The 19,480-nt window shown below is 53.9% G+C and overlaps 2 protein-coding genes across 2 annotated transcripts in view; both read right to left on the bottom strand.

The window, feature by feature from the left end:
• Window positions 1-5,433, bottom strand: part of LOC132245690 (NACHT, LRR and PYD domains-containing protein 12-like) — an 89,973-nt gene extending 84,540 nt beyond the window's left edge. The window contains exons 1-2 of the mRNA XM_059718364.1: window positions 5,326-5,433; window positions 4,736-4,936 (exon numbers count right to left, since the gene is read on the bottom strand). The gene's annotated coding sequence lies outside the window, so the exon portion shown is untranslated. The remainder of the gene's footprint in view (window positions 1-4,735; window positions 4,937-5,325) is intronic.
• Window positions 5,434-5,826: 393 nt separating this feature from the next.
• LOC109282780 (uncharacterized) lies at window positions 5,827-19,126 on the bottom strand. The gene is made up of 8 exons (XM_059718801.1): window positions 18,729-19,126; window positions 17,595-17,687; window positions 17,168-17,230; window positions 16,641-16,745; window positions 10,526-10,588; window positions 9,997-10,050; window positions 6,673-6,762; window positions 5,827-6,247 (listed from the first exon to the last, which is right to left on the bottom strand). The coding sequence occupies exons 2-7, from the start codon at window positions 17,604-17,606 to the stop codon at window positions 6,697-6,699; spliced, it is 363 nt and encodes a 120-aa protein (XP_059574784.1). The 5' UTR covers window positions 17,607-17,687; window positions 18,729-19,126; the 3' UTR covers window positions 5,827-6,247; window positions 6,673-6,696.
• Between the last annotated feature and the right edge of the window lie 354 nt (window positions 19,127-19,480).

The following is a 19,480-nucleotide window of genomic DNA, read 5'->3' as shown; positions in this document are numbered from 1 at the left end:
TATGTGATAATTCCCCTCTATGCAGCACTGGTGAGGCCGCAGGTGGAGTACTGCATCCAGTTTTGGGCACTGCACTTCAAGAGGGATGTGGATAACCTTGAGAGTGTTCAGAGAAGGGCTACTCACATGGCTGAGGGCCTGCAGGTGTAACCCGGGTGTACCCAAGGGTGTGCCCTATTCTCAATAGGATGGGATGGGTAGGCAGGAGGGGGTGCTGTGAGAGGGATGCCAGAATTTCGAGCAGATCCCTCTTTCCTCTATAGAGTTAGCCCAAGCCCCAAACTTCTTAACTATATACAATTTCTTGAGTTATAATATACATAAACATAAAACTAAACATCATATACATATGTTTACACAGTGAACATTGACCAATAACCAAGGTCAAACCCCAAATAACACTCTTAACCCGTCACAATACAACATTAGTAGAGACATGACCAACAGATCAAGGGAGGTGCTGCTCCCCCTCTATGCGGCACTGGTCAGGACGCAGTTGGAGTACTGTGTCCAGTTTTGGGCGCCGCACTTCGAGAGGGACACAGAGGATCTGGGGAGGGTTCAGAGGAGGGCCACTTGCATGATTAGTGGCCTCCGTGAAAGACCCTACGAGGAGAGGTTGAGAGATCTGGATCTCTTCAGCCTTTACAAACGGCTGAGGGTGACCTTGTAGCTGCCTATAAGTTCATGAGGGGAGGACAGCAGGGAATTGGGGATGCGCTGTTTACCAGAGCGCCCCAGGCAGTAACTAGAAATAATGGGTGCAAACTAGTGGAGAGTGGATTTAGGTTAGACATTAGGAAGACATTTTTTACAGTAAGGGTGGCAGAGTCTGGAATGGGCTGCCAAGAGCGGTGGTGCTGTCTCCTAACTTGGAGGTTTTCAAGAGGAGGCTTGACAATCACCTGGCTGGGGTCGTCTGACCTCGGTCCTCTTTCCTGCCAGGGGCAGGGGGCGGACACAGTGATCCAGTGGTTCCCTTCTGACTCTATAGTATATGAAACATTACAATTACAAAATGAGGCTCAAACTTGAACAATCTTAGTAACTTCCATTCCTTATTATAGTCCCTGACCCATGGCAAGAGACAGTCCTTCTTCCAATGGGGTCCCTTGGAGGGGAAATGGGGTGTCCAGGAAGCACCAGGTACCCCTCTCCTTAGGCCTTGATGAGGCAGGGGGCTGCTCGCGAAGCCCCTTCTCTGGGTCTGCCCGCCCAAACTTCTTTCCTCTCTGGGACCCAAGAGCCCAATGACTCGCGCTCCCTCAGGTGGCGGAGGTCAGGGTGCAGCTCAATGGGGTCTCCTCTGCTGGAGTGCCTCTCCAGGCCTCTCCTGCACCGTGAGGCTCCACCCCACCCTGTGCCCCGCTCTGGGCACCAAGGGCTCAGCTCCTCTCAACCGCTGGCTCCTGGGTGCTGGGCCTCGCGCTGCAGCACTGCTATTTCCCCATGCCCTGGCTTCGGCACCAAGGGCTCTTTTAGCACAAGCTGGTCCTTCAGGCTCCAGCTGTCCATCCTCACACTGGGTGGTTAGCCCAAGCAGCCTCCGTTGCTCCCTGGCTCCCAAGGCTTGGCCCATGCACCACCCTGTGCACTGTGGGACCTGGCTGCTTGCTGGGAGATGGGACCTGAGCTGCCTCACTGCAGCCCCCAAGGCCCTGCCAGGGTTGCAGGCTCGAGCTGCTGCTTGCGGCTCCCAAAGCCTGGGCTCCCTGCACTGAACCGTGCACCGTGATGGGCCTGAGCAGCCTCGCACCGCTCCCAGGGCCAGGTCTCAGTGCACCGTCCCTGTGCGCCATCAACAGACAAGCAGTCTCGCACCGCTCCCAAGGCTGCTCCTCCAGCAGCAGCTTCAGGAGCCTTGGGCCTATTGCCCGCTGGGGGAGAGCTCCCCAGCTTTTCTTGGCCCCGCTTTTCTCCAGTCCCCCACCACATCTGCCCTGGTGCTGGGCGCGCAGCTCCTTTTATATGCGCCAGGGCTCCGCCTCCAAGTCTTAGTTTAGTCTGCAATCAGGTCCGGGGGAGCTCTTCTCCCCCTCCCCTCAGAAAAGGGGCGGGACTTTATTTCTCCTGCTGCCTCCTGATTGGAGACTCAACCCAAACTCTGAAAGGTGAGCCTGCTGCAGGGGGAAGACCCAATGAAGACAGACTGAGGGATCTGAATCTCTGCAGCCTCTGCAAGGGGAGGCTGAGAGGCGATCCTGTGGGTGCCTCCAAACTCAGCGGGGACGAGGAGGGGGCAGCAGAAAATAGGGGACACTCTGTCTACCAGGGCACCCCTCGGGGTTACCAGAAATAATGGCCACAAACAGAAGGAGAATAGGTTTAGATTGGACATAAGGAAGAAATTCTTTACGGTAAGGGTTGCCAAACGATGGCATAGGCTTGCAAGGGAGGTGGTGCTTTCCCCTACCCTGGAGGTGGTCACGAGGAGATTAGACAGGCATCTGGCTGGGCTTACTTGACCCCAGCGCTCCTTCCTGCCTGGAGAAGGGGTCGGACCCGATGATCTACCAGGTCCCTTCCGACTCTAGAAATCTATGAATCTACCAGTGTCTGCTGCACTTTAAAGCTCACCAAATGGTGACTCCCAGGCAGAATCGTGATCTACATTATGAGCAGGCAATATCACAGAGCAAGCAATTCAAGGTCACTATAATTTCTCACTGTCGTTATTTCAGGCTGGGTACAGAAGAGACACTTATCGCACAATAAGCACACGAAAAGGGCTCTACATCTGTAACTGAGCAGATGTCCATGGCACATAGAGATCTTAAAAAATGCTGGATCCTGCTTCTAAGTTAACCCCAGATGAATGTGGTATCAGGCTAAAGTGCTTTAAGTTAGAGCACTTCATTGAACATCTCTACCACATCCCACCACATCCCCTCTGCCATACGGACTCCCCCCGGCTTATAGATTTCATATACGTTAGGACTGGGAGGGACCTCGCAAAGCCTTCTTCCAGGAATCTCAGCCCAGTGCTGATAACTGCTTGCCAGAAAACAGTGTGGTCTCAAGAGCTGACTTGCCTGACCTGTGTCTTGGGCTCTGAGCATTTGTGCTGCTCGCAGCACTCCCTGACTGAAACCTGCCTTTACACAAACCCTTGCAGAAGCAAAGTAAATCCTGGTGCATGAACCTCCCAGAGAAAACACTCACTCACACAGAAGGGAGGGCAACCAGGGAGACTTTACAAGCAGGTGTACTTGGCAAGACTGTTGTAACATCACCAACACAGTTTCTATCTCCCAGAGTCCGCCTGGGACTTCAGACAAAAAGCATGTACCGTACAAAGTCATGTGGTTTTTGCCTTCCCACAACAGGGATCTCCAGGGAATGTTTTTAATCCTGCCTTAGGTTGTCTGCACACACAGTCTTTGTGAAATGTAACTGAGCAAACCCAGGCAAAGCTGCACACGGCGGCAGCACCTTTTTTCATTCAGTTATTGCTGCTAATAGCCCACAGTACCGAAGGTGGGTCATGACTCTCACATGAGACTTGTGTTTTACAATTCATGGAATTGTTTGTGTCGTGTTGGGGGTTTCTCTGCACCCAGCCTCAGTCTCCAGCAAGGGACAGTTTTGTGCAGATGTCGGATGGAAAAAGGGAAGCACCTGATCAGCAACCTGACCAGCATGCAATAGTGCTCCATTACTTCCCTGTTTGTGTTTCTCCCCCCCTCTCCTCCCCAGGCATCCTCCCTGCTCAGTGGTGTTAGCAATGGCCTTCTCTGCACCCATTTCCCAGCCTGCCTCCTTCCCTGTGCTTCATGCCCTGCCACGGTCATGCTGGAGACCAGGGCAGGGCAGCAGGCAGATGGACCAGGGCCCTCCCTCTCTCTGCCCCCCTGTACCTTGCTGAAAAACACCTGCCAGCTCCCTGGGGTGCTGCAGGGACCAGCACAGCCCAGACACTCCTCTGCATCTAGTGGAAACACCAGCTTGTGCAATCACAGGTTGCCAAACAAGGGGATCCCAGCTCTGTGCAAGCTCCTTCCTGGGGAAGGCAATACTCATCGCCCCACACGCTCTCCTGCCACCGCACCCTTCTCTTCTAACAGGAAACCTGCCCGTCCTGGAGAAACATAAAAACAGACCCATCCAAACTGTTTATAGACAAGCAAAGTGCTGCGCATGCTGAACTCACCCTGCAGAGCCAAAGTGAGCAGGTTCAGCTTGAGAAATCCATTTTTCTTCCTCTCGAGGTGGCCAAGGCCCTTGCTGGGCTGGCAGGATGCAAAGAGTTTCACTTTCACATTGCAGTCCCACCCATCCTGCTCCCTTCACTCGCAGTCAGGCACTCACCTTCCCTCTCCAGCCCTGTCACAGTGCGCCCTCCTGGAAATGCACAGTACAGGTTGACCCGCTAGACTAAGGGAATCAGAGATGCACAATCCCAGACAGCTTCCCTCAAGCATCAGCCTACCTAACTCCTATTTGCACCCAGCTCCGATTTGCACTGAGGCTTGCTGGCACCAGGCTTCGCAACAAACCCACATGAAAGCCTTGCTCCCTCATCAACCCAGAACACATCAGTGGCCCACATAACATGGATTATAACTTCAGACACTCATGTCTCTACTCATCTACCGTGCCATACAAGCTACCTCCTGCTTACAGTGCCCCTCTCCTGTCTACGTTGGATAGACGGGGCACTCCTTGCGGGAAACAAGGGGACGACAAGCTGACCTCAAGTCCACAACCACACAACAGCCTGTGGCACAGCACTAACCTTCAGGTAGAGAGACTGAGGCAGGACTCTGGCATCATGCAGGAGGGCTCGGTGGATCATCCCGATGAAGGAGGACACGTGATGGCCTCCGACTCCCGCAGACACCAGGTCCCAACACCTGTGATGCCTCTGCATCCAGTAGCAGAGACTGCACATCCCTTGCACGGCCAGCTGTGCTTGTCATTGGATAGGAGACCATTTCTGGGGAAATTTGGAGGAAAAGGCGGCATGATGTATTTCAGCCTTTTTTTCATTTGTCTCAGGACAGGCTCCAGCAAACTCCCTTGCTCTTTGCCATCGCTTCCCCAAAGAACCAGCCCCTCTCCATTAGCCACCTCGCAGCTGCCGCTCGGGTTTGCCTGAAGCAAAGAGACGAGCAGCAACTCCCGTGTTGCAAAGAGCTGGGGAAGACCAGGCGCCGCAGGCAGCGCAGCGCAGCGCTGGCTTTAGCGCTACGGGTTCAGCCTGAGCAGCTCGGCCTGGGCAACGCACACGTTTCTGGCCTCGGTCTCGTTGAGACAAAACTTCGTGTTCGTGTTTTGAAAAGAAATGCTTAAAAAGGTCATCCCGTTCAGAGTGCAATGTCGCACCTATGGTTTGCCCTCAAGGTCCCCGCTACCAGCAAAGCCCCGTGTTGGAGACTGCGACGTAACCGTGCTGAGGGGCAGGGCCTCGGCCAGTGCCGATGCAGCCCCGCCCCGCCCCGCCCCACCTGGCATCACACACAGCCAATCAGCAGCGCCTCTCCTCCCGCCCCGCCCCGCCCTCCCCCTGCCCAGCTGCGCGCTCCCGCCCCCGCCCCGCAGTGACCCCGCTCGCTCGACGCCAACTACCAGCCCCGCCCGGCTCTGCGACGCCCCCGCGCCTGGCATCACACACAGCCAATCAGCCGACTCCGGCGCAGCGGCGCTCCTCCAATGCAGAAGGCGTGCTCGCTGCTTCCCTGGCCCCCGCCCCGCCGAGCCGGGGGCGTAGCTTGTGACAGTGGCTTGTGGCGGGCTGTGGGCTCATGACAAGCCTTGGTGTTGGGGTGGGGGTTTTTTGCGGGGGGGAAAAATCCTATTTTTACAATAAATTAATCCACAGCTGCTTTTTGGGAGGGGGGGGAAGCCCCAAGTCAGGGCCCCCGCTCCTCCCCCCTGCCACCCGGGTGCCGCCGCAGGATGGGTCTTCACGTGTGTTTAACTCTGGCTACAACCAGGGCGTCGCGGCACCAAACCTGTCTCAAAAATAAAGGCAACACCTGGGCAGACACTGATTCCCTCCAGCCGGATCTGGGATAAAACCCTTCTTTTTGTCCTCGTGTCAACATCAACTAATATAAAATACAAAAAGTTCATGACTATGCAGTATAATTTGAAATAAAACTCTATAATATCACTTAACCTAACCTAACACAATATATAGGGGGAGAAGAGAGGCAGGGGGAGTAGCTTTCAGGTGTACATTTCTGCCCTACACCCTGCAGCCCCACATCCAGTTCTCCAGGCTCAACGTCCTGCAGACAAGGTCCTGAAACAAAAAAGAAATAGAGAAACTCTTAGCAACTTCCCAGGTGGCAGAGGAAGGAGAAAAAGCAAAGGGTGATGACTAGGGCTGAGCAGAGACCACCATGCAGACGTGTGATGCACCAGTCACCCATGCTGACGAACATCAGCAGAGTCACAAGGTGACAGGGTGGGCCCCACAGGCTGGTGCTGTCCCCACAGCACGGACAGCTGCCGTCTGCCTTGTTCATGTTTCAGAAATCCTGGCTCAAGCAGTGGGAACTGTCCCCAGGGGCAGGGCCAGGGGCAGACAATGCCCACACACTGCCACCATGCAATGAGGAGATTTCCCAAGATGCCAAGAAGAGGCAGGCACCGAAACCCGGGCCTGCTCCCCGCTGAGCTCTGCCACCAAGCAGCCACTGGGGTGCTACTCTTCTGGCGGCTTACCAGGAGGGAGCTGGGGGCCGCGGGTCAGTCCGTACTCCCGGCGGGACGCGGGAACTGCCGGAGTACAGCCTCAAGAAGCATCTTCAGTGGCTGCAGTGAAAGGCATCATGACACGGCATCAGTGAGAGAGAAGAAAACTCAAGGGATTAAAACCAATACAAAACCATGGCCACAGCCCGATCCCCACTCAGCGGCTCCCCTGGCAATGCCCCTGGCTGTGCCTGGGTTGGTGCACTGCTGACAGCTCTCGGGTGGCCAGTGACAGCTGCTGACCACACTGGTAACCAGCACTTGCATCCAGCTATTCAGTTCCTGGGCCCTGCTCCAGGATCAGACCTCCTAAACCTCTCACCATTGCTATCACTTCCTGCCCAGGGCCCCTTCCTAGAAGATGTGTCTTAGAAGACGGGGCTGTGTCCCACTCGCTGGAGGAAAAACCATGGTGCATGGTGTTTAAGGAGTAGGGCAGGGGCTATTTCAAACCGGCTATGCCTGGATTGGATTGATAGTATTGCAGGAGGCTGCCCCTGTGTCCAGGAGTGAGCCTCTATCCCTCAGCTGTCTTGTGCCTCATGCACCCAAATGGTACCAGTCCTGTCCTCAGACACTGTATCACCTTAATGGCATAATCTTGCCTCCATCCTCCACTGTAGCCATGCCCACGCCTTGCAGGTAGTACTTCGCGTCACTTTAGGGGGTGCCCGACTGCATCGCAATACTTGGACCACACTGTGGGTGTCCTTCATGTCCCCTTCAGCCTTCCTGGCTCCGTTTTCTCTGGCTGTGCTCCCTAAGATGAGCTCCACGGCCTTGGACTTCAGGTTCTGGACTTCAGTCCCGTCCTGCCCTTCTTGGGCTGCTTGGGCCCTGGCCCTGCCCTCACCCATCTCAAGCTGCTTGGGCCCCTGGCACTAGCCCTGGTAAAGCTGGTGCCTTGTGTCTGAGCCCCCGGGATCCCTGACCCCAGCTGGGCTGCTCTCATGCTGCTCAGGCCCTTTACGGTCTCTCACCTTTACAGGGCTATTGTGGGTGCCCCTCAGGTACCCCCGTGGCATCCATACCACCCCTATACCCACAACCCAGTCCTCCAGTCTTAGACTTCAGTGTAACAAATATAATCAAACAGCTTCCCAAGACAAACTTTACCCTCACTCTGGGTCAATGCCTCACCACAAGCCATACCTCCCCTTTAGCGAGGCTGACCATAGCCAGATCCTGGACATCCAGGACACTGCCCCCAACCTCTCCTCCCCGCGCTCTCACAAGCTGGCAGGGGGCCGGGTCACCAATCCATGCCGATCCAACTCTCTATCCTGCACCCCTGCATTTCTGGGACACCCAGCATACTTCTCTTCAACCCACCAGGCTGGCCTCTTAAACCTGGGATTGTCCTGGCTAAACCAGGAGAGATGCTCACTCTACCTTTAGCTGCTCTCTCTAGCAGCCCTAGGTAGCCTGGGTGTCCATGGTACTGTTCCCTGAAGCCTCTCTCTCCCAGGAGCCCCTTCCCCCCTAGCATGCAGGGCAAGACTGCCCCTTTTGCCTCAGGCTCTGTGCTTATATACCTCTAAGCCCCGCCCCTTCCAGTCACATGGCTCACCACCCACACACCATGGCCAGCACGTGCTCTTCTGCTGCAGCTGCACACAGCCTCCTTGGCCTGCTGCACCCTCTCATTCGAGTGCCAGGAGCCTCTGGCTCCCTGCTACACACAACGGGTCCACACAGCAGACGGTGGGAGCACCAAGAGCCTTCCCCCTGGCCTCGTGACTTATTCTGTGGCAATGAATGTGACCTGCAGAAAGATCCAGTCCGACGATGGAGGAGCGAGACATTGGGAACACCGAGGAGAGGGGGGCTGGTGGCCGCTCAGCAGAGGTCATGCAGCGTTGAGCTGCAGCACTGTGTGATGGGCCCTTCCTGTTCCCATACCTAAGATGAGGGGGTCTCAACTACTACCATGGAAATTCAGCTCCACTCTGCAAAGCAACTGTTTTAGCCAGTGGTGGTCTCTCTTCTGTGAATCGTGCTGGCCACAAGCCCAGCGGTCCTGGACACTGCTGCCTGGGGAACCTGGCCTGAGTCCCCATGGCAAACCGTCCCCCCATCTGCCTCTAAGGAGAGGAAGTGAAGGTAGAAAAAGCCCCACATTCCCCTCACTGCTCTCTGGACAAATGTCACTTGGTATTTTCCCTAAACATTTCCTTTACCTCAGCAGATCTCTTTGGGGGCTCAGCCAGGCTCCCTGTATGAGCGGGTCTAAAACGCCCACAGGGCAGCAGGCAGATTGCTCTGCGGGCGCGTCTCTCCTGCCCCCTTGGTAGACCCTGAGGGGAGAGAGGGGGTTGCCGTGTTAGGCTGGACTCAGGCAGATGGGTCTAACAAGCTGAAAAAAGTCGCCTAATTCTCCGGGAGTTTCACCCATTGGTGCCTATACATGTGCTCTGACCCGCATACTATTTACAACCCATGGAGCAGGCTCAATAAATCGGATCTGATTTGTTGTAATCAGAAAGCACCAGTGTGCCTCACCGTCATGTGTATTAAGCATCCCACTTTTCAAAATGGCCGCAGGGTGCCATTAAAGAGTTAATACAAACTCTTTAAATAAGGTTTAGTTAAAGCAGCCCAGTAGCCGTTCTGAAACACAGGATGCTTAATACACATTAAACCACAGCGTTTTAAGCATGTTTATAGACACCCATTGAGAAGCATGTGTATAGACACCCATTGAGGCTGCCAGGCTCTACCACCTGAGCTTCTAGGCTGGCAGATATCAGGCAATAGCCCTTAACCAGGATGGGGTTTTATACAGCTGTGCACAGAACAGGAATCCCCTGACTCCGAAATGGGAATGTCTGAGAAAGGCAAAGAGGCTGCAAAGGGAGATTCATGCACAAAGGTTCCTGCATCCTGAGCCTGGGGGAGGCTGGGGCATAAACCTCTACTTCCAGCAGCACCAAGGGTCTGATCCCACGTTACACAGTTGGCTTCTTGGCAGTGGGACCAGGGTAAGTGATAGCACCAGCATGGTGCCAGATGGGTATTGGAGGGCACGTTGCATTGCCATCACCTTTTCTATCTCTCTGTCCCATCCATTTAGCTAAAAGCTGGTCCTGACTAATACTAAAAGCATCCCAAGAGTCAGAAACTCCCATCAGGTAAACAGTGTTGGCCTCAGGGCTGACTGTCCACATGGCACGGACAGCTGCTACCTGCCTTGGGCAGTGTGGAGTGTCCCCACAGGGGTAAGCAATGCTCCTGGCCTGAAGGGATCCTGACTGGACTCAAAGGCACACGTGCCTGGCTGGGAGGGAAACTCACCTCTTCCTGCCCTGGCTGTTCTCCAGAGATGGCAGCATCGGTGCTGTCTCCACTCTGAAAAGATCAGGTCATTAGCAACAATGCACCTTCCAAGCACTATGGCTCTTGTTTTCTAAGCAAGGGGACCCTCTGTCTCCAGGCCCTGGGATCATCCCACAGGGAAACTGCTTGAGTTCACAGATGCTGCCGACAGCCAAGTGACCTTCCAGGTTTGCCCTGGACTCCAGCCAAGCCTGGCACAGGAGCACAGGGGACCCCAGCCCTGCACCCTCCAGCACAGGACAGGGCTTGCCCAGGTGGTAGCTGCCTGCTCAGGCACCAGCTCCCCCAGAGACAGAATCCAAAAACACAAGACAAGAATTCAGCGAACAAGGCATGAATCGAATCATGTTGTAAGGATATTTTAACTGAGATGTTGGAGACAGGTGTCTGCTCAGGCATTAGAAGGCACATTTGCACTTATCTTAATATACGGGAAAGGCTTGCCAAGGGGCAAAGGGGGAGAGTGGACTGGGTGTGACCAAGATACCTGGGAAGGAGGTGGTGGAAGTTCCTGCCCAACCTTGGTAGCAGGCTCTTGTTTTGCTGGACCCTGAAAAAAGAAAGCACCAGTAGTCAGACAGTCTTCTCAGGGCTCAGTGTGCCCAGCCGCAACTAAGCATGTAGACGGTGGGTCTCAGGTGGATGCCCGTCGTTCCTAGAGAACTCCCATACAGGCACAGCACGTCCCCAAGGTTGTTTCCCTGGGGGAAGTCAAGGCTTCCAGGCTCCACCTGCTGAGCTTGCAGGTCCCAGGCTGGCAGACATTGGCCAGCAGTCCCTACGCGGGACAGGGTTTCATACACGAATCCTCCGACCCTTCAATGGGAACGTCTGAGAAAGGCCAAGAGGCTGCAAAGGGAGATTCGTGCAAAAAGCTTCCTGAACCCTGAGCCTGCAGGGAGGCTGAGCATAAACCTCTGCTTCCAGCAGCACCAAAGGTCTGATCCCGCATCACATGGCGGTAGGACCAGGCTGTGATAGCCCTGGCATGGTGCCAGGGGGAATTTCAGGGCACATTGCAGTTCCACCGCCTTTTCTATCTGCCTCTCTAGACCATTTGACTACAGGTTTGTCTAGACTAATACTATAAGCATCCCAAGAGTCAGAAACTTCCACGAGGAAGACAGGGTGGGCCTCATGTTTTGCTCACAGACATCTGCCTGCTGGGTCCCATGTTGGAAATGCAGCCTCAGACAGTGTGAACTGTCCCCATGGGTAGGGGAGAGACGCACACATATCCTGAGGGGATCCTAGACTGAGTTCAAAGGAGCAACATGACAGATAGGACGGACATCTCTGCCTTCCCTGGCTGCTTTCCAGACACAGCAGCACCAGTGCTGTCCCCGCTTTGAAAAGATCAGGCCATTAGCCACACACACCTTCCAAGCACCAGCGCACTTGCTGACCAGCCAAGGGCTCCCTCTGTCTCTAAGTCCTCAGCAGCCAAGCGAGGCGCAGGTCCTCAGCACCACAGGGCAGCCCCAGCCCTGCACCCGCTGGCCAAGAGAGTGCTCTCACACTCACGGTGTCCGGGGGAAGCTGGGTGCTTGGGCACCAGCTCCCCGCAGCAGGACAGCGGCATCTCCCTGCAAAGGGCTCGTTTGCTGAAAGCGGTGGGGCTCCGAAGTACCAAGGGGTGAAGCTGATTGGGAACGCAGGCCAAGTCTGAGGGCACACACAAGGATCGCACACCAGCCCTCTCAGATGCAGGTGGGGGAAGGACAGGAACTTACCGCGCCCCACATTTGCTCCCCTTGGACGGGTGCGAAAGAGCTCATTTCTGCCTGCCGGGCTGCTCTGGGGCTTCTAGGCAGTGCTGGGTGTCATCACACACAACTGAACAGTGCACTACTTGTTGGACTTGCACGCATTTCACTCCCAAAGCAGAGAAAGGGGCAAGGGAGATCAAGCGAATGGAGAAGATTTGCCAAGGGGCAAAGAGGAGGCAGACTTGGCAGCCCAGGACCCCTCCTAGCAGAGCTCTGCCACAAAGCTTCAGAACTGAACTGACACGAGGACATTTCCCTCAGGCCAAGCAAACATAGCGTCTTGTCCAGCTCAAGCTTTCCCTGACCCAGAACAACTCGTGCTCCAGACTAAATAAACCCAGTTCCCTCAGCCTCTCCCCTAAGTCATGTCCTCCAGCACCTGAACCATTTTCTCTGCCCTCTGCCGCACTCCCTACAATTTGTCCACATCCTTTCAGGAATGAACCCAGCTGACACCCAGAAACAAGGGACTGTGCCTTGCACCCTTAATCACGTGCTTGGACGGGGAGTCGTTTTCAAGCAGAGCTCACAACGCGATGGACTCTCCTTCGGCCTGGACACATGGCGTCCCCACAGGCAGGAAGAAATTCTCCCTCCGGAGCCAGAGCTGCGCTCAGCTGTCACCTGAAAGGGAAACCAGGGTACATGGGAAGGAGCTCCCTGGCGTTCCTGGCCTTCTTTGCAAGCAGGCACATGTTTTCCCAGAGCCTGAGAAAAGAAAATGCAAGTAGTCAGACACTTGTCCGAGGGTTATGTGCCCACAGCCAACAATGCAAAGCAGGAAATAAAGCACAAAATGCCAAAGCAAAGCTGGCAAGCTCAAGGCTTGCCATTCATTGACTTCTCCATGCTTTTATGTGTCTTTACACAAGACAATGAACAAGGAAAAATGCTTGGAAATCCTCTAGCATCAATCAGATTCAAGAGGAGGGTCAGAGCCATCACTTAAACTAAGACTCTGTATCAAAACCTTCAGGAGTCTGAAGAGGGCAACTCTCAGGTACTTGGAAATGTTCACTGGCAAAATGTCAAATGTAACAGTGATATTGCAGCTAAGATCATTTCCTATCTTCCTTGGTAGGGCTGCAGCCTCCTTTGCTTTCCCAGTGGGGGTATTAGCTGGTGGTGCCTGGCTAGTGCTGGGCTTGGACTCCTTGCAGGCCTGGAAAGTGGAGCACATTGTTACCTGTGAGACTTTGGTAGCCAAAAGCTGCCTGAGAAGGCAATTGCTCAGGAAAGGAAAAGCAGAAGAACATCATCCAGTGCTTAGGATGGGAAATCGGGTGCTGCAATAGGGAGAGGGAGGAGGATGCAGGGGCCATTTCTGGTGAGGAGAGCATTTGGGACCAGGGAAAGAAGTGGAACCGAAGCCCCAGGAAGTCAATGTGAATCTCTTCACTGATCTCTGCAGTTTGGACCTGGTTTTGCAGAGACCAGTGGAGAAAAAACAAGAGCTGAATTCAGTGAACAGGACAAATTGAACCATGCTGTATGGAAATATGAACTGAAATGATGCAGACAGGTGTCCGCTCAGCCATTAGAAGGCAGATTTGCACTTAAATTAATATAAATCTTGTTTCTCTGCAGGGTTTAAGTAGCCTTTAATTGCCTCAGGCCACGGTCCCCAGCATTCAGCAACCCAGGGGCAACTGTACCCAGTGAGTGCTATGCTCTGGGCAACATCATACTTTGCCCTCGTGCTTCTCTTCAGCTGGCCTTTCCTGAGGTGGAGAACAGCTTGGGATGGTTTCACAGACAGGCAGCATGTCACTTGGGATTCATGAGCTGGGTAGCACAGATTTAGGGCCAAAGCACCTCAGATTAGGATTTGACATGGCCCAGAACAGAAGAACTGCCGTTCACCGGGTCAGACCAGAGGTCCACCTTGCCCAGACTCCCATGTCCCACAGGGGCAGAGAGTGGATACTGGAAGGGAGAGTAGACAGGGTGTGAGCTGGATACCTGGGAAGGAGCTGGTGCTACTTCCAGGCCACCCTTAGAAACAGCATCTTTTTTGGCCACAGTCTAAAAACAGAAAACACAAGTAGTCAGACAGTCTTCCCTTGGCCCTGTTCCCTGACCGACAACTAAGCATGAAAGAAACACTGCACAACACTAAATTACATATGGGACATGAAGGAAAGTCAGACAGTTGGTTCTGACAACTCTAGAGGGATAAAAGGGCAACCAGCAGTAGACGGTGGGGCTCAGGTGGATGCCCGTCCTTCCTTGGGAACTCCTCTGTGGGCACAGCCCTTTTACAAGGTTGTTTCCCTGGGGGAATTCAAGGCTGCCAGGCTCTAGCAGCTGAGCTTCCAGGCTACAGACTGGCAGACACTGGCCAGCAGACCCTTGGTAGGACATGGTTTTATAAACATCTGCACAGAACATGAATCCTCTGAACTTCAATGTCCCACAGGGGCAGAGAGTGGACCCTGGAAGGAAGCGTGGACGGGGTGTGAGCAGGAGACCTGGGAAGGAGCTGGGGGAACTTCCAGGCCACCCTTGGGAGCAGGAACTTGTTTTGCTACAGTCTCAAAAAAGAAAACACAAGTAAAGAGACAGTCTTCCCATGGCCCCGTGCCCCCAGCCACAACTAAGCATAAAAGAAACACCACACAACACTAAATTACACATAGCAAATGAAGCAAAACCAGAGAAAATCAGTTGTTACGACTGTAGAAGGAGAAAAGGCAATCAGCAGTCAACGTTGGGGCTCAGGTGGATGCCCATCCTTTCTAGGGAGCTCCTCTGTGGGCACAGCACTTTCACAAGGTTGTTTCCCTGGGGGAATTCAAGGCTGCCAGGCTCTAGCAGCTGAGCTGGCAGGTTCAAGAGTGGCAGACACTGGCCAACAGTCCCTTGGCAGGACACGGTTTTCTACACATCCGCACAGAACACAAATCCTCTGACCTTTCATTAGCAACGTCTGAGGAAGACAAAGAGGCTGCAAAGGAGATTTGAACACAAGGTTTCCTACATCCTGAGCATGGCATTAACCTCTCCTTCCAGCAGTACCAAAGCCCTGATCCCACATCACCGTGCTGGCTTCTCAGTCAGTGGGATCAGGGTGAGTGCTAGCCCTGGCATGGTGCCACATGGGAATTGCAGGGCACGTTCCCGTTGCATCACTTTTTCTCTCTCTCGGTCCCATCCATTTGGCTAGAAGTTGGCCCTGATTAATAGTATAAGCATCCCAGGACTCAGAAACTCCCATCATGTAGACAGGGTTGGGCTTCTGGGCTGCTGTCCCCACGCCACTGACAGCTGCTGCCTGCCTGGGGCACATGTTGGAAATCTAGCCTCAAGCACTGTGAAGTGTCCCCATGCGCAGGGGTCTTTAATGCCCATGACCTGACAGGAACCTAGACTGTATTCAAAAACACAAGTGCATAGCCAGGAGGGAAACTCAGCTCTGCCTGCCCTGGCTGCTTCCCACAAATGGCAGCATCAGTGCTGCCTCCACTCTGGAAAGATCAGGTCTTTAGCAAAATGCAGCTTCCAAGCACCACAGCACTTGGTGACCAAGCAAGAAGTCCCTTCCTGTGCCAGAGCCTGAGCTTTTCTTGCAGGAAAACCCCTCGTTCTTGCAGATCCTGCCCGTGCCCAGGTGACCCTCTGGGTTTGCCCTTGGCTGCAGCCAAGCATGGCACAGGGCGCCAGCACCACAGGGGAGCCCCAGCCCTGCACCTCCAGTACAGGAGAGGGCTCGCACCCCGCTGGGGGCTGGAGGGAAGCTGGGCGCTCAGGCAGCAGCTCCCCCAGCCACAGGACATGGACATCTCACTGCAAAGGGATCATTTGCTGCAAGCAGTGGGACTGCTAAGAGGCAAGCGTTGTGGCTGGGGGGAAAACAGGCCTAGTCCAAGGGCAGATGCAAGGATCACACACAAGCCCTTCCAGGTGGAGGAGAGGGAAGGACAAGAACTGACTAGCGCTGGTCTCTTCTGCTGCTGCTCCGAGACATGCAGGATGGGGATGGAGGAGTTGGTTTTTACCCACTGTGATCCTCTCTGGCCCATAAGCAGTGCTGGATGCTATAGATTCATAGATGTTAGGATTGGAAGGGACCTCAACAGATCATCGAGTCCGACCCCCTGCATAAGCAGGAAAGAGTGCTGGGTCTAGATGACCCCAGCCAGATACTCATCCAACCTCCTCTTGAAGACCCCCTATCAGACACAGGTCAAGCAGTGGGTTACTTGTTGGACTTGCATGTGTTTTACTCTCACAGTGGAGAAAGGGGCAAGTGAGTCCAAGGGAACAGGAAGATTTGCCAAGGGGCGGAGAGGAGGCAGACCCTTCACCCCTGGGACCGCTCCCAGCAAAGCGCCCAGTGAGAGGGAGAAGGATCCAGGGCCCATTTACTGAACAGAGAGGATTCAAATCCAGGTGACCCTCAGATGTTTTGGGTGTCCCGATTCCTTATGAAACACCCCCCACCACCCCAAATAAGCATCCACACGCTGAAGCTATACTTAAATATTTGATTTCTCAAAGGGACTCCCCGGTAGGAGATAGAAGGAAGTCCCACATCCAAAGTAACAGACACCGGCTTCTGCACTTAAGAGAGGGATTTGCACTGAAGTGTCCAGCATAAAGCTTGGTCTTCACTGCTTGCCATGGCTAAAGGGCTGCCAGCTGGTAAACTCATGGAGCGGTCTATGTGACAGGCATCAATCCAGCAACAAACCTCCACTTTTCATGCAACCTGTCTGGGTGCAAGAGTTCCCCCAGTCTGTAACAAGGTGTTTGTGGAGAGACATTCTCCCCTGCCAGTGATTGGCCCATCCTGCTCCATGACAAACCCCTCCCATACCCCTTCCTTCCCACCTCAAGAAAAGAGCACTGTCTTTTCACTGGATTTTCAGATTGATCATGTTCATGGCCCCGACGTCCAAGAAGTGTTCTTCTCGTGGTTCCCCTTGCATGGGACATCTGCAAGAAAACACGTGAAGAGAGCGTGAGTGAGTGGAGTCAAGAGCGAGTCAACTAAATTAATCATTTGTGCTGGTCACACTTGGCTTCCCAGTGACCCAGTTGTATGACCACAGGGAAGTAGACAGTGGCCCCTCGGTGGGAGCTGAGCTGACTTGGTCTCAAGTCCACTGAAGCCCTTTTCAGGGTGACTATCGGAGTTGGACAGGAGATGAAGGAGTCAAGTCAGTGTGAGGGGCACCATGACCATGGGAACAGCAAACGTCTCTCTGAAGGTGGGAATGGCCGTTCAGGAGAGATGTCTGTGCGGACATGATGGGCTCTCCCGATGCCTGGACACAAGGAGTCCCCGCAGATGGGAAGAGACTCTATCTACCGAGCCACAGCAGTTTCGCTGTCACCTGAAAGGGAAGTCAAGGTACCTGGGAAGACGCTGGTTGAGCTGCCCGGCCATCATGGGAAGCAGGCTTGGGTTTCCCCAGAGTCTGGAAAAGAAAAAAAGCAAGTAGTGAGACAGTCTTCCAAGGGCCCTGTGCCCCAAGCCAATTCAAAACATCAATTAACAGATGAAACACTGAAGCAAAGTCTGAAATTGCAAGGCCATCTATTCACTGGCTTCTCCAGAGTTTCACCCTGTGCTTCCACAAGACAAATGGGGGCAACACAAGACATGGGATCCCTTTAACTTTGGCTACATCCAACCGGAGGGTCAGAGTCGTCCCAGACTAAGAGTCTGTCTCAAAATCTTCAGGAGTCCGAAGGAGACAACTATCAGGTGTTATTAAGAAAAATCTTCCCCGGGGAAATGTTGAATGAAAAGGTGACATTGCTGCTAAGAGAAGTTCAGACCTTTTTCCACATGGCTCGAGCATGCTTGGCTTTCCTCCTCAGGTTTCTCAGTGCTAGTGCTAGGCTGGAGCCAGGCTTGACCTCCTTGCTTGCCTGGAAAGTGAATATTGATGTTACCGGTGAGACTTTGCAACCCAGAAAGCTGCCCAAGCAGCCCAATCATGTTGCAAAGAAGAAGCAGCAGAACATCCTCCAGCCTTGCCTGTGGCAAATCATGTGCTGCAGTAGTGAGGATGTAACACCCACACACTTGGGGCTGTGTGTGGTCAAGTGTGTCTGGTTTTATTGTGCGGTGTATCTTGTTTGTGCTGTATATTTTGTTTCCTCTGGACTGGAGAGACCCACCTCCCATCCCCCCGGATTGTGTCCAGACCCTTTGTCTTAAGACTCCTCAACAGAGCCTGTAAAACCAGTTGAGTGACTGGCCAAATCCTGGCATGCCGACCCCCTTGGCATGGACTGCTCTGCATGTACAGTGTTGGGTGTGGCTGCTTTGGGCTGGGGCCCTGGATGAGGTCAGAAAAGTAATTTCAGGTCAAGGCCACCTGGTCTGGTCTCTCTTCTTCCTCCTGGGTTTGCTGAAGCCTGAACATTGATTTGGAGCCAGAAAAGCCTGCTTCCCATGGGGAGAGGGGCTCACCCCCAGCTCTTCACTGAAGAACCAAACTGAAGCTATGTGAAGGGAAAGGCTCAGAGGCAGGGAAAGAAAGTCTGTCTCAGGGCCTGAGACCTCTGTTCTCTCTCTCTCCTTTCCCCTGTAACCCGGGCAGTACTCCAAAAGGTAACCCCTCTCTAATTGAAGGGATCAAAGCAGGTGCACAAGTGCTGTGGGGGTGTAGGGACTCTCCTCCCCCTATAGAGCAGATCTAGACCCCCACTGGGGACTTAACCGTATACCTTTTAATGAGGGAACAATACTGAGGACATAACAGGCATAATCAGGGGTATAGGTGACACTACAATGCCCCAAGGGGGCAGGATTCAACAAAGGTTAGATACTTACAATCCTTGGCAAAAGACAGGGTTAACAAAATACAAAACACAAACAGCAGAGCAAACAATACTGGTTGGGGAAATATAAAAAGGCACAAGATACAAAATGTCCAAGGACAAAGAAATATAGGGCCTAGGTACCTGGAGGAGTAGAAAGGTGGAAAACACAATGGCTCCTTTCTACTGCAAAAGGATTTTCTCCTTGTTAGCTCAGGCAAGAGCACTGCCACACGGCCACCAGCGCTGGCACTGCTCCAAGCTGCTAGGGGTCTTGACTTTCCTGGGCCCCAGCCTCACGTCAACCTGCCTGATCTCTAACTGGAGAAGCTGGAAGCCGAGCTGGGACCCCTCAGGTCGCTGCTCAGATCCTCCTGCCGGCCACAGCCTCTCGTAGGGGATCCTGGAGCCCAGCAGGAAGCCTCTCCTGCCGGCCACACGCCGCGCTGCTTGGAGTCCAACTGCTGCCTGCAGGTCCTGCTCCTTCAGGCTCTTCTGGGACAACTGCTCCCACCCCGCTGGCTCAGCTCTTTGAACCTCCTTCCTCCTAGTCCCTCACTGGTCTCTCCCTGACTCAGTGGTGCTGCCCCTTTTCTCCCCCTCCCAGGGGCCAATCAGGGGACATGAGGGGTGAGTCTCTGGGGCCTGATTGGTGAGGAAAGGGAATCCCAAGTCCTCCAATCATCTTTTACCCTTTCAAAACCCCTGGGCTAGGTCACTGCCAGCTGCCCGTCACACCCCTTTTGTTTTCTGGGGCTTTGAGTGGGATGATGCTAGGTGAGGGGCATCAATCCCTGCAGCAAACTGGCCAAGGTTGAAACCTGGCACATTTACTGGCACGCTGTGCACCAGGACTGAGAGCCTGGCATCCTTTAGTTGCTGTTACAACTTCTTTT

Source organism: Alligator mississippiensis, chromosome 15 (assembly GCF_030867095.1).
Source record: "Alligator mississippiensis isolate rAllMis1 chromosome 15, rAllMis1, whole genome shotgun sequence".
NCBI classification, from domain to species: Eukaryota; Metazoa; Chordata; order Crocodylia; family Alligatoridae; genus Alligator; species Alligator mississippiensis.
This window is presented reverse-complemented; position numbering and strand designations above follow the sequence as displayed.

Excerpts from the sequence above, each read along its gene's own strand:
- LOC109282780 (XM_059718801.1), bottom strand. Across the intron at positions 10,051-10,525 it reads TTCCACCACCTCCTTCCCAG|AGTGGAGACAGCACCGATGC; the intron begins GTATCTTGGTCA and ends TGATCTTTTCAG. Across the intron at positions 6,763-9,996 it reads AACAGCCAGGGCAGGAAGAG|CCACTGAAGATGCTTCTTGA; the intron begins GTGAGTTTCCCT and ends CTTTCACTGCAG.